Below are 14,798 nucleotides of genomic sequence, written 5' to 3' on the forward strand. Positions count from 1 at the left end.
GAGTCAAGTAACGATAGTAATTATACTACAGTTGCCGATGAAGTTGCTGAATTTGAAGAAATTCTTGATAATGATGATATTGACATTATAATGATCTAAGACGGTTAATAAAGAAAAATTAAAAACCACTTTGTTTACGTAATACAAATTTTAATTAAAAACAAATTAAAATCGACGACTAGTTTCGCTCTCTATACAGAGGCATCATCATTAATGAACCTTGCTGAAGAAGATGAAGACGCACCTATTACAAAACCACCTGGGACAATAACCATGTAATATTTCTGATAATACCTATCACCGTACTTCTTGATTGTTCTCATATCATAAAATTCAATTTTCAGCATACCACTCGTTACAAACAAGTCACCAATAAAGAAAAAAAGGAAAGTTAATTCAGAAAGAAAATTCATGATAGCACGTACGTTGCATTTCAGTTTTTAGTCACTCAGCTTATAATATAATTTTGACATGACCCAAAAAAATAAATTGTTTAGATGAAAATTATGATGAAACTTTCCCAGCGTTACTTCAGGAAGCTCAAAATGAATTTCCATCATCAGATTTAAATATGAATGACTGTCACAAAAAATGTATTCGTGGATAACAAAATTAAACTCTGGAGATCTCAGTGATATGAAAGGTATTTTAGTTAATACTGCAGAAAGCAAAGTTACTTCGACAATGGTAAATTTAATTAATAATGATGAACGACAGATAGAAAAAATATTAAATTCACTGAAGCATACTACTGTAAGAAAACCCACTTCAATTCTTTTACTCTACATCAGAAGAGTTAATATACTTCTGGTAATATAGAAAAGTGTAGAAACTAATTCAACCTATTTCAGGGCTACAATGAACTCAACGAAAGAGGAAGAGTTGTGGGAGTCAACCTTCTTCTGAGGAGAATTATTGAAAATGGATCCAAAAAAGTGAAAATAATGCACATCGACTTTAATTAAAAAATTGAAGAGTGCCCTTCAGTTTTGATGTACGTTATAGGTGCAACCCTGCAGTCCCTCAGCAGAAAGTCAGAGTTTGGAAGAGCAATGAGCACCAAAATGCGAACAACCAAAGAAAATGTTGCCATTCCTCTGAGGATATGGATTGATGATTAGAACAGAGGGGGGCTGTTATATCCCAGACAGGAGGTGTACGAATTATTTGAAAAAAATTATGAAGTAATCGTTCCTTTTTACAACCAGACGCATGCCATAAATAGAGTACCAAAGGCCGAACAGTCAATCAAAGATAATGAAAAAATTATGGAAATTTGGAATAACCTTTCCATTGATGGCATTCCAGAAGTAGAAAGGCCGAAACTTTTAGAACATTGCCTTAATTATTACATCAACACAATTGGGAATGGCCACCTTAAAAAGTGCAAAGAGGTATTTAAAACTAAAAATAGATTAAAAACCATTAAATCGTTAGCTAATTCGAAAGCGAGATTTCAGAAACAACTGGAGCATATGTCCACAGGCCAATTTCCAAAATAATGAATTTATGTTAAAAGTCTAATGGCAAATAAGTGAAATTTTTCTAATTTTTTTTCATGCTTAATAAACAACTCATCATATAGTGATATTTTAAAAGAAATTTAAGCTTTTATTTATTGAAGTCATACTGTGGTGTTACCTAAAACATTATGTCTAGGGATTTCGTAACGTCTCAATGTAAGTAAAGGTTCCCGGTTATTCCCCACATTTTCAATTGTTGAATTGTTATTCCTTCCATTGGCTCCTCGATGCTTCGAAAATTCCAATTCTAGTGGGTCCTGATTGAAGTTGCCAGTCAAAACAAACATCGCACCTTTTCCCAGGAGGAACTGAATAATTGCAATCATTGCTTTTGCTATATTCGAAAAAAGTGAGTTATTTTATTTAAAATACACATAAAATGTTTTTTTCTTACTTGTTTGTCTCAAGCCTGACAGCGTTTCTTGGGAAAGGATAATTTTTTTCCTTTGTTCAGCTTTGAATTCACCAGGTCTATTTTTTGTGTATTTTTCCCAATCATCCAGGTACCCCAGAAAATCTTTTTCTAACCACTAAAAACAGTGAAAGGAATCAGACACTATTTTATGCTAGTAGCACTATAAATTAAATATTTACTTTTAGTCGTTGGTCATTGACTGTTTTGAAAGGCCTCTTATTTGGCTTTCTTTTATGGAAAGCTTCGTTGAAATTTGAGGTATTGAATATATCAAACCATTTGTCAAAAATACTGATAAACTGAACAGTTTCCGAGTATTCCGCACCAAAGTCTTCCTTAATGGCATTGGAAACAGTTTTACTGAGCACTTGCGCTGCATATCGAACCTTCATCTTACTGTACGAATTGAGATATATATGATCTCCAGTTAATCTGTGGGCTTTCCTAAGATTGGCAGGCTGAGATCATTGGCTTCCAAGTAATATCCTGACCATTTTATGCATCAAACGTACTTTGCATGTTTGTTCCGCTGGACCACAAACAATTTCTTGTTGTTTTTAATAGATGGGGAGGATCAAACACGAAGAAGAATGGTCTTTCTTCCTCCTCGCTGAATGGATTGATGAAGCAGTGTGGGGAATCCAATTTCGTATTCATTGAAAAGAACTTTCTGTCCAATCACACCTAACACTTTAACTCCGATTGCTTCAAGTTTTTGCACCGCTTCCCACATGTTGGAATTTAGATCATCAGCGGTCAGCCCATTGGTTGCAAAGTGCGGATATTTTTCATGAGTTGTCGTGCCTCTCAACATCAACATTAAAACATGGCTTGCCACTGTTTTATCATCAAAGTTTTCGGTTTGAAGGCCGTTTATCTGGTCTCTTGCATTGTTCAGTTGGCTATACCCAATTATGTCACCAGTGTTTTTCTTATATATCAATTCTTCTTTTGCTTTCATATCATCTAAAAGAATTGTGAAATATTGTTGAAAAGGCTTAAGTTCCCACGGTTTTATATCTTCTTTCAGCTGATTAAAAACAGCATCTGAAAATCCAGGCAGCTTCCCATTATAGTTAGAATGTCTAAATAGAGTGCTATAAGAAGGCAACTGCAATATTTTGGAATCGGCTAAGCTTTTGTAGGCATTTGGGGCCTTATGAAACTGATAAAGACACCATTGAATAACATATGGATGCCACCTTCGACCATGAGGATCTTTTTGTTTGACAGCTTTCAGCTGTTCCCTTAAAAACAAGGCAACAAATGATTGATCTTTGGGTATTGTATGCTGTAAAATCGTTTCTATTGAAGAATTATCTTCTACTGCATCTAACGGCTGACCTGCAACAGCTATATGCTTCTTCGCTTTCTTCTGTTTCTGCTTCACTTGTCTTCTTGCTGTTCCTGCTTCATTTGTCTTCTTGCTTTTCTTTCACCAGCCTTTGACTTTTTCAGTAAAATTATAAGCTCTTCTTTGGAAAAACTCTTGTACTTCCTCTGGCTTTTCTTCTTGCTTTCAGCTATGGTTTTTAAAGCGTAACTTTTCAGCCTGGTGCAGAGCAAACATGTCTTATTGTTTGAAAGTAAAATGCAGTTATCATCTCTGATAACGTTGTTGCTGTAAATACCCCGAGATCTATCCTTTAAGAGGTGCATTAATCTTGGCTCTTTAATACCTTGACAGACCTTCAATTGGTTAATGGTTGTTAATAATCCAGTCAAACAATTTAGAGTTGATATAGTTTTTGGTAACTCAACAAGTTTATGGTTTGCTAAATTCTTTTCCAAAACTTTTCCCTCTACATTGAAATCCTCATTAATAGTTATTGATAATAAAGGCTGGTTACTTTCTTTCTCTACCTTCAGAAATTGTACTGTGGCATTGTTTACATTAGATAAATTGGACAGCCAATTATCATTAACCAATTTAAACCATTCAGGGGAGGCCAAAAATTCTCTATAAAAGTGGTTTTCATAATTGATTTCAGGATTATTTTTCAAAATATGGTCTTCAGGTTCATCTCGGTGACTGGGTTCATCTCGGTGACCGGGTTCAGGTTGCGAAATCATATGCGAATTATCAGTTTCATTTAGGGCAATGGCCTGCAAATTGTCAGTTTCATTCAGGGCAATGGCGTACCCTTGAGTTAAAATTAGTTAACTTTGAACCTCCGATGTATTAATTAGTCACTGACATCTGTAACTGAGGAAGAGTTTTAGGAGTGCTAGAGAAACTAGGTTTCAAAACAGACACTAAGCTCTACAAAATAATTATGTAGATTTATATCATGAGTGAATACCAAAACGAAATTATAAACATGTTGTTACTTACTCCTGAATGAACAGGGTTCGGATATTCCTTAGTTGGGCCCTTCGCTCCGACAAAGTGTTTTGTACACAAATATGAGCTTTTGGTTATCTTATTTTTAGTGAACTCTTTCCTAACTTTCTTAAGCCATTTTAACCATTGAAAACACACCAATGGTTTGGTAATTGGCTTTGGAAATGGTATAAAGGAAACCCCAAACATATGAGGATTGTCAGATTGCCTGGAATCACTTTTACACGTTGGATATACACAGTTCTTATTTCTCACCATGATGAACAACAGTTCATTGTCTAAGATTTAATTTAAGTGTGTCTGAATTCCAGCAATTAAATAATATTTATTTTACTATTAGCTCTCTACAAATACACGGAACAAAACTAATATGGCGGAAGAAAAAAACCAGTAGACGATTGTAAATTTGAAAATTCTATGGTGGCGCCATCTCGTAAAGTGCCTCACTTCCGCCAAGTTGCTGGGGTGAAACCGAAACCCCCCCCCCCCCAGCTTACAACTGAAATCCCAACCTAGATAAATTGCCCTACTGAAGGTACGAGTGATATATCCAGGAACGCAGTTCATTAATACATCCATGCAAAGACAGCCAACGCGTTTGACAATTAAGGCCTTAACAACTTATGCGGTTGAATATTTACAAATTCTTGAAACTCTTTGTATTCCGCTAGCCGTTTAGCGCTATGACTAAAATAGGAATACACGTCTCGCCATAAATCCTCAATAGTTTTAGGGATTTTCAAGCATGCGTATGACGAGCAGGTATTGAACGAATGGCTCACGCATCCTAATACAAATAAATTTGACTACCGCTTTGTTAAAAGGGCTTTAACTCCACCCACGTTTCCCATCATAACTGCCGCATTATCGGCGGCATACCCTATCAAATTTTCTAGTGGAATTTCCAACCTACCCAAATACTCTAGCAATTTGTCAACCAGAGTTTCAGCATCCGCATTTGGCACTTGCACCATTCCCACAAATCTGTCTTGAACCTTTCCGATTTCATTTTCAAAATATCTTATTAAAATTACCATACACATTTAATGGTATGGTTGTCTCGTCTAGAATTACAGAATAATGTACTTTTTGTAATTTTATCTTTGAAATCTCTAGGGTTTCATCTCCTATAATTCCAACTAGTTTGGTTATATTTTTTTCTCCCGCATCTAACTCCTTGGGCAATTTCTGAATCGGGAAATGCGCTTTTTAAAAGTTGGGGCAATTGTTCCATAACCTTCATTGGAAGGTTATGCTCGGCCAAAAATCCTGTCAATTTTACCCCATTTTTATCCTATTTATATGAGTTATATTACCTTTAAACTGTGAATTACACGTTACACAGTAAGCGCAATTGTTTTTTCTTTTAACCATTCTTCGTTGTCTTTAATCCAGGCTGCTCTGAAAGTGATTGACTTCAACGTAGTTTTCTTGATGGCTTCTGAGCTTGGTTATTCGTACTTAAGTCGGAATCATGTGGTCCTGGCACAATTTCATCTTGGAAATTGTCTTCGGGTTCAACGGCTAAGTTTGTAAAGAGGTTGCCATCGTTTCTGGATGCTTGTGGAAATTGTGGTTCATTATCATTAGCGACAGCTTTCTTCCTGCTTACATTTTCGCTGCAACTACCCTCTGGCACTGGAACCTCATCGTCGGCTTTAGGTTTTCGCTTTGATTCTTTGTTTCCCAAAACATCTGATGAATCTGAATCTGGTCCACCATTACCAACTTTTCTTTCGTTTCCACTGGAAACGGGAACTTGGTAGTCGGTTTTAGGATGAGGTCGTCTTATTAAAAACCGATACATAACTAATTAAACTTGTTAGTTTTACTAACAAATCTACGTATAACTGCGAAATTAAAGACGTAACATTTTACGATTCAACAAAAATTTTGAATTAAATAAAATTAAAGAACTTATTCAACTCTTAACTCTTAATCTCTTCGAAATTCAATCGACTGGTTTGAGAAAGAAAAGAGTAACTGAGTCAATTGAAGTAACAAAGATAGCTATTAGCTACTTATACTGGGTTGTTTTACATTTGCACGGAGCCCGAGACCCCTTCACAGTGGGGGAGGGTTAAAAGAGCTTAACAACAAACAGAAAAAGGCAGGAGAGTGAGGGAAATTGGGGATTCTTGGAAATTTCAATAAGATATAACACATTCTTTTGTACGATCTTTTATTCCCCGGTTAGGGCCGTTTTCCCCTACCGGATATTAACTGACCGCCGTCTGATAAGCTTTGAGCAACCCACTGGCAGTCTGCCAATATTTCGGGTGTAAAGCCCCGGATCCACATGCAGCTCACTTTTCTCCCGTTCTCGGATCGTTTGTATGGGGTGCGGTACCACTTAAAGGGACTTTCAAGCAACCACGCTCGTAAATTTGAAATACGTCATTCGGTCGCCGTTCGTTGTGAAGCCAAAGTTACAACTGTATGACGTATTAAAAATCGACTAAGCCTCTCCTGAAAGTCCCTTTAAACTACCTACAACTTTGAAATAGTGAAAATAAATAAAAATTGGGGCATTTCAATGGTTGACTACTTTTTGCGCTTAGCGCGAGAATCATATTGCAATATTTATATACGAAAATTTTCTCAAGGTAATAAGAATCTTTTAATAATTCAATAATTGTATTTTTGCGTTGAAAAAAATAAAAACGTACTAAATACGTTGAAATAAATCCAAAACGTATTTTCGTACTTCAAATTTCAAAACGTACTAAAAAAGTAAAATTGTACCGTCCGGAACATGGGGGAAAAGAACTAAGAAGTCGTCAGGGCTTCGCTTCACGCAGAGAGAGGAAAAATAAAAACCCAAAACTTTCCAGAACGTTTTCTTAGAAAAAACGCCAGTTACACACTATGAAGAAATAAAGCCAAAGTAGACATGATTTTACAAATGTACGGGGTCAACTATAAAAATACAGTGCTTCGGGGATTAGTTTTGGTTAGTTTAAAGGAAACGGGGCATACTTTATGCGAATGACTCAAAACAAAGAATTTATATAAATAAGATACGACTGTTATTAAGAACAGAAGTAAATGACTGAAAGTATATCAAAAACATGTTTTTAATTGTTGATTCTTCAACACCTGCCCCCCTTCTGCACGGCTATGTTTTTTGATAAGAAATCAGTATTTGCTGGTGGTTATTAATTTTATTCAAATACATAACTAACACGAGTTCACACATATACAGCTAATTTTAAACAGAAGTAAATAAACCGAAGTTCTTGCATTACGCGTAAAATTGTTTTTATTATGAAACAAAACTATTTAAAAACTTATTACGAAGCTTAGCAACAACCCTGTCAGACCTGTCTATTCCTATGGAAATTTTTACTAGGAAATAACGGGTATTGTGATAGATTTTAAAACCCGCAGACTGCTGGTATGGGAATTAGCGCGGGGGATAACATTTCGCTATAAATTCGTGAAGGACGTGAAGACTAAAACCTAAATTCAAGAGCTACCTTTTACAAGTAAACGGGAAAATGTCGCGGGTAATTTCGTTATATAAAGCGCGGGTACATTAAGATTAAAAAAAATATACACGCCAAAAAATAAAAAGGCTCTTAACGCTCCGCCATAGACAAACATTTTCGGTAACTTTTATAATGAAATAGTATTTATTTATCATTTATTATACAGGGTCGCTTAGGTATTTGTGGACAATACGTTCTATGGGAGAGTATTATTGCACTGAATATAGGTTTTTCCCTACTATCCGCGTTGTTTATTACCATAGATCCGTATTTTTTTGACGGAACTCTGACGGCACCCATTTACCTCAATTTTCTTCAAACTGACCTGGAAGAAGCTTTGGACGAACTGCCACTGGCAACAATCCGGAATATGGTCTTTCAGCAAGACGGCGCTTCACCTCACTTCGGTATCCTTGTCCGTCATTGGCTAGATCGTCGTTTTCCAAACCGCTGGATGGGAAGAGGGGGTCCAATACCTTGGCCTCCGAGATCACCAGAATTGACGCCAATGGACTTCTTCTTATGGGGATACGTGAAACCCATAGTCTACGAGACTGAGGCTCCTTCCTTAGAAGAATTAAAACGTAAAATACCACGCGCATTTGCTGAAATCACAGCTGACACTTTGGCCAATGTTCGCGAGAACCTCCGAATGTCTGTACACATGGACGGGTTCCATTTTGAACAATTACTGTAAGCGTATCACACAGAAAAAATAAAGTATTCATTTTTCAATGAGCATGCAATTCTTCACGTAAGTTAGTCAATACAACAGCAATTATCTTTATTATAGCAATCTATTGCATTGCATACCTACATGGTGTTCCCAAAATGGTGGTAGGAGCGAGCTTCCGCGGGATCTACGGATTAATTTTCGACGAAAAAGTTCTATCAAATTTTGTCAATTTAGGCCACAGTTTCAAAGTTACAAAATTCTTCTACTCAAAGTTACAAAACAATTGATGTATGGACGCCCCCTTAACTTCACATTTCATTTTAATAGCTTAATCAGATAGTAGGGAAAAACCTATTTTCAGTGGAATAATACTCTCCCATAGAACGTTTTGGCCACAAATACTTAAGCCACCCTGTATTATTTATTATATATTATATTATTTTATTATATTTATTTGAGCTAGTTCTCTGAAAAAGCTCCACAAAGAAGAAGCTAATTCAGTCATTGTCAAAGACAATAGCTCAAAAGTCCACTGATTTTTTGTCGTAAAGTTGGTGTGGTAATCATACGAGGCTAAAGGATTGTCTTCTTTCGTCGCCAATCGGTATTTATCCAGAAACTCGGACTCTTTGGAGATGGACAGCAGTCTTTCTGGATTGTTAGTGATAATTCCATCGACATCCGACCTTATTTTAAAATACAAAATTCATTAACTGATTTTTTAAAGTTAAAATGGAATAATACAACTTCGAAGTGTTCAGTAAGGTTTTGTTAAAAAATAAAAAATTAATTTTGATGAGACCTGCTTAGAATAATTCAGTCGAGAAAGGCCTATTTTTCACTAAGATATGTAGTTATAAAAAATATGGTAAAAATAATTCGATTAATTCTTCCAGAAACTAGTACATTAAAGGTATAGTGAAAATTATGTTTTTCGAATCGTTTACCTTAGACTTACTAGAAGACATCCCGAAGTGTAACCCACCGATTTTGATCAAACTCGGGGGATTGATAGACCTCCATGTAACTTGAATAATCCTAGGAGGAATTTAAATTATATGGGCAACCGTTTTGCCAGGGCAACAAAAAATGTCTTTGACAATATTTAAATTTTCCCATTGGAAATAACATGGGATTCTGACCGATTCCTAGCCCCCCCCCCCCCCCATGTGAAATGTTTTAACTAATTTTAAAATATTAAAAATGCCAAAACTAGAAAAAATAGATTGAACAATGACGAAAAAAAATAAAATTGATCAACTTTTGATCAAAAGCAGTAAATGTGATCAAAAACGATTGTAATTGATAGGAATTGATTGAAATAGATTATTTTAGAAATATCGGAATAATTTATAGATAAATTGGTTTTTTGAAAAAATAATTATTTTGGTTAATTTGGTCAAGAATGATCAGAATTCCAATTAATAGATCAAATTATGTAAAATTTTAAATTTAGCCATTTTTATATATCTCGAAATAGTTCGAAATAAAATAATTTTTTTTCAAAATTGACAAATTCGTACCCGTTTGATCAAAACAGTAGTTTCGATCAAAATTTATAAGTTGTGTAAAATTAGATTAATATACAGATAATTTGTGTTTTTTGAATAATTTGATTTTTTTGATCAATTTGGTCAAACTTGAGCAAAAGTTATCTATACAGGGTCTTTTTTTTTGCTCGGAAAAGTGTTTTTTTTTCAAAAACTATTTATAGTACCGATTTCAAATTTGGAAGGTCAATTCTCTATACCGGGGGACATCAGTTTGAGAAATTTGAGCGTTTTCGGTAATGTTTTTCACCAATTTTGAAAAATTATTTTTCGACCACTAGGTGCGAGATAAAAAATTTCTATTATAAAGTTGTAGGCCGTCATCGAAAACCCTTAAAAATTGTTCACTCGACGAAAAACAACTTATTTATCAGTGAAAATTCGAGCTTGAAAAATTTACAAGTTGGTGAAGCCAAATTACGATTGTTTGAAACGATAATTGAAAAGGGAACAAGTCTAATACAAACGTAGTAGAGTTTTCACACTTGAAAAAATGTACACGTTTGGTTTTTAAATGCAGATATTTTATTCACATAAATTTTTACAAAACATTTTCAATAATATCACCATTGGCTGCAACACAGGTTTGTGCGCGGACAATTAAGTTCTCAAACGCTTTCTCTACCATTTCTGGTGTGACGTCTCGGCAAGCACTGATTATTCGTCTAATGAGTTCCTCCCTAGTTTCAATGGGCGTGGCGTATACCTTTGCTTTAACGAATCCCCAGAGAAAATAATCCAGCGGTGTTAGGTCAGGTGACCTTGCTGGCCAATGCACTGGACCATTTCTCCCTATCCACCTTTCAGGAAACTCGTTGTTGAGGTGCTCAGTTACTTGCCGGGAAAAATGCGGAGGGGCGCCATCTTGCTGAAACCACAACTGACGTCTTTCAGCCAATGGAAGGTCGTCGATTGCGTCACTCAGTTCGTTCTGTAGAAAATGTAAATACCTTTGGCCGTTGAGGTTCGTCGGCAGGAAAAAGGGACCAATCAAACGGTTTCCAACAAGTCCAACCCAAACATTGACCCGTTCAAATTGAACCTGGTGATGATATTCAAAACCCCAATGTGGGTTGATGTCAGACCAAAGATGGCTGTTTTGATGATTAAAGGGCCCATCTCTAGAAAATGACGCTTCGTCGGAGAACAAAACATGGCGCAAAAATTGTCTATCTTCTTGGACAGCATTTAGTAACCAGTTGCGAAATTCATAACGTCTTTGATGGTCTCCGTCAATTAGTCCTTGGTGGAGCGTAGCTCTGTATGGGTGATAGCGATTCTTACGAAGAATTTTCCACACACGATTTGCAGAACAACCCAAATCAGCAGCGGCGTTAGCGCAACTGTGACGAGGATATGCCACAAAGTACGCGAGTACATTGTTCTCGAAGTCTAAATCCGGTTGACCCAATCCGCGCAACCTAGGTTGCAAGTTACCAAATTGATTGAAATCGTGAATTGCTCGTCTTACTGTATTTACAGATGGTGCTCCATTTGGATGTCTTTCTGCGAAGATTTCAGTCACTCTTCTAAGGTTTTGCGCTGCTTCTCCATAGTAAATGGCAACTATCTCGGTACGCTCAGCTACTGAATAACGAGGCATTGTTCGAAATATTATCAAACACTGATAATAATCTCCCAAAGTTTTCCTTTAAATACCCAATGCATGTTTAGGATTGACCTATAGCCTCGTGTTTTTTAAATCCGGTCGTTTTTTTAACCAAAGTTTCAACTGGATTAGGTAATTCGGTTTCAATTATCGTTTCAAACAATCGTAATTTGGCTTCACCAACTTGTAAATTTTTCAAGCTCGAATTTTCACTGATAAATAAGTTGTTTTTCGTCGAGTGAACAATTTTTAAGGGTTTTCGATGACGGCCTACAACTTTATAATAGAAATTTTTTATCTCGCACCTAGTGGTCGAAAAATAATTTTTCAAAATTGGTGAAAAACATTACCGAAAACGCTCAAATTTCTCAAACTGATGTCCTCCGGTATAGAGAATTGACCTTCCAAATTTGAAATCGGTACTATAAATAGTTTTTGAAAAAAAACACTTTTCCGAGCAAAAAAAAAGACCCTGTATATTATTCCGATATTTAACAAATATATTTTTTCAATCAATTATAATCGTTTTTGGTCAAATTTACTGCTTTTGAAAAAAAATTTAACAATTTCGAAATATTTTTCCATATTTGTAATATTTTAAATTTTCTCTCACATTTTCCAATTTTAGCCATTTTGGTTGTTTTTCGTCATTTTTTTATATTTGGTCTATTTTTGGCATTTTATTTTTTAATGGGAAAATTTCCATTATTTGTTGCCAGGGCAAAAAGGTTGCCTAATGAATTTAATTATCTTTAGAATTTTTCAAGTTACATGAAGGTCTACCAATCCCCTGAGGTTAAACGAAATCGGTGGGTTACACTTCCGGATGTCTCCTTGTTAGTGTTTGTAAACCTTTTTTTCACAAAGATCATCCTGAAATGTACGCTATACAAAGGCGCCATCCCAATAAAGTTTATATTGTAATTTATTCTAGCCTTAACAAGAATGTCTCTTCGTTTCTATAAATATGACACTTCGGTCAAGTTGGTTGTTACGCTTAGAGATTTAGTCAATTATCTAGTGTTTGCTATCAAAACAGAACATATAGCCATAACACCATTCTTGAAGCTTCTCGAGTTTCTAAAAATACTAGAAAAGGCAGGTTGTAGTTCCATGATGGAGCAGAACGTCACAGCATCAACCAAGAAGACACAGTCCTAGTCATTAACCTCAATCAGGTATTATAGAAGAAACTCAACGCCCAATGACTGAATGGCCCCTTGACCAACACCAATTCTATCTCTTTCGAGCTTCCCTTCATCAAGGTTTTCAAAATGAAGATAAGGAAAGCTGATATGACTTCTGTCAAAAACTCCTTGATTGCGATGAATGTTCAATTTCAACCACATGTTAAATATTGAAAATTCCCAGTCGGTATTTTTTATGTCTATTTAGTTCAATTTCATTTAACGATGACAACAGATTGGCTCTGAGATAAAATTATTTATCAACTTATTCTCGCTTATGGTCTGAACGAGCTAAACTTAATTTACCTCAAAAGGCTCTGGCTTTAACATGATCATGCCCCTAAACATAAAGCTTGAACTATTTTTGAGAATTTAAACGTTGAGTTCAAGGGTTTCCAAATTTCAAGACATCGGTGCTTGTCCACGAAAATTAACGCCAGGAAATGTTTTAATTTTTCCGCCTTGTTACTTCAAACATGATCCTCCTAATTAAGAGACATTGTTTATAATGATTTAATGCATAACGCAGCAAACGGAAGTATAACGGATTGCTACTTCTAAGTTATGAAACTATTAAATAAATAAAGGTATTTTTTACAACATATTAGACAGTTTTAGACAAATTTGGACGAGTTATGGAGAGACGATTAAGTCCCTATATCAAACTCCATTGGCATTCCTTTATATCTTAGTGAAATATATGAGCCTTTTTGGACTGACCTAAAATTATTCCTACGATTTCGTACCGGTGAAAATATATATTTCTCTATTATATGAATTTATTTTTCAATTTCTTAAATTAAAGCGAACCTTGCTCACTAAAAATAAATTAGAAACTTTGAAGATCAAGAAAAAAAAAGATTTGAGAAACATGCCCCGTCAATGAAAATAAGAACGTCCAGTACACCTCAAGGTATCTTTCAAAGAGAAGGTGAGATCCACTGTCCACTTGTAAACTTTGTTGATTCTTAGGCGGTTTTCTCGCTCTTGAATTGCTTCTTTCAATCTTTTGTTGTTGAACAAGTAGCTGAAAAAATTGGTTATTCCATCTCCTAACCAAACATTGCGCTTAACACCGAGTTTTTTCCACATTCGTTCGATTTCTTTTATTTCGCTGTTAGCAGCAACGTTCCAGCCGACCTGTCGTTCTAGTACTTCAGCCGGGTATTTCCCGCTGAATACTGTGTGAACACCGCGCACCACATCCGAATCGGACGTTTCACCGATAGACAACAACAGGTTAATGTTTTCAATGGTGTCTCCTATAAATAAAAACAAGGTTATAGTTGTTAATTTTTATGAATTCAAAATCTTAGTTTTGATTTAAATATATTACACCGTACCGTTGCTCCATAAATATTGGTTCAGTGTTTCGGCCAATGTTTCTCCTGCTTTGTATTTAACATCAGACGCTAAATTAGAAAGTTTCAGATCCAGAAAAAGCAGCGTGAGCTCTTTTCTGTATTTCAGATGTCCAGGCGTGCTAATGTTCCTGATATATTCTAAGTAAGTAATGAATTCCTCCCTTCTATCGCAAATTCGAAAGCAGTCACAGGGAATGCCGTGGAAGACCCATTTTACTTCGCCAGATTTAAGAAACGTCACGTCGGTCTCAATGGCGTTGGCTCCTTTATCCAGATAATGGGTCACCTCCGATATCGAGTTGACCATGTGCGCTATATTGTACAGCGGACGGCGTTGATCTTTGTCAATGGAAATTAGCTGCAAGCAAAAATTAAAAATTGTATGTAATAAAATTCTTCATATTATAGTCAAACTTTAATTACTTGTCTAGTTAGATTTAAAAGAAACATCACTATGAATTGCATCGTGATGGAAACATTGCTGTGATACATCTTTGAAATAGTTTATGACCTCCGCTTTATCGTTCCGAACTGCTTTAAGATAACATTTGCCAAATAACGAAAACTTTCAATAAGAAAAAGCCCTAATTTGTTTAAAACATTAACGAAAGTTAATAAATTCTTGGTTCAAATTCGTTA

At 35.5% G+C, this 14,798-nt stretch overlaps 1 protein-coding gene across 1 annotated transcript; it reads right to left on the reverse strand.

Annotated features, from left to right (window-relative positions):
- Positions 1-5,699: 5,699 nt before the first annotated feature.
- On the reverse strand, positions 5,700-14,514 carry LOC149963395 (dermonecrotic toxin StSicTox-betaIC1-like). Its single transcript, XM_090166802.1, has 5 exons — positions 14,139-14,514; positions 13,703-14,057; positions 9,019-9,135; positions 8,099-8,340; positions 5,700-6,091 (listed from the first exon to the last, which is right to left on the reverse strand). Exons 1-5 carry the CDS (start codon positions 14,464-14,466, stop codon positions 5,700-5,702), a joined length of 1,434 nt encoding a protein of 477 aa, XP_090022928.1. The 5' UTR covers positions 14,467-14,514.
- Positions 14,515-14,798: the final 284 nt, after the last annotated feature.

Source organism: Leiobunum rupestre, chromosome 1 (genome assembly GCF_980474605.1).
Source record: "Leiobunum rupestre chromosome 1, qqLeiRupe1.1.hap1, whole genome shotgun sequence".
Taxonomy (NCBI): Eukaryota; Metazoa; Arthropoda; class Arachnida; order Opiliones; family Sclerosomatidae; genus Leiobunum; species Leiobunum rupestre.

What these genes read in the sequence shown, in the direction of transcription:
- LOC149963395 (XM_090166802.1), bottom strand. Translation starts at nt 14,466, where the DNA reads ATGGTCAACTCGATATCGGAGGTGACCCATTATCTGGATAAAGGAGCC. An exon ending in TCTTTGAAAGATACCTTGAG is followed by an intron (nt 9,136 to 13,702) that starts GTGTACTGGACG and finishes TTTTAAAATAAG; the next exon opens with GTCGGATGTCGATGGAATTA. An exon ending in TCGTCCAAAGCTTCTTCCAG is followed by an intron (nt 6,092 to 8,098) that starts GTCAGTTTGAAG and finishes AAGTTTAATTAG; the next exon opens with TTATGTATCGGTTTTTAATA.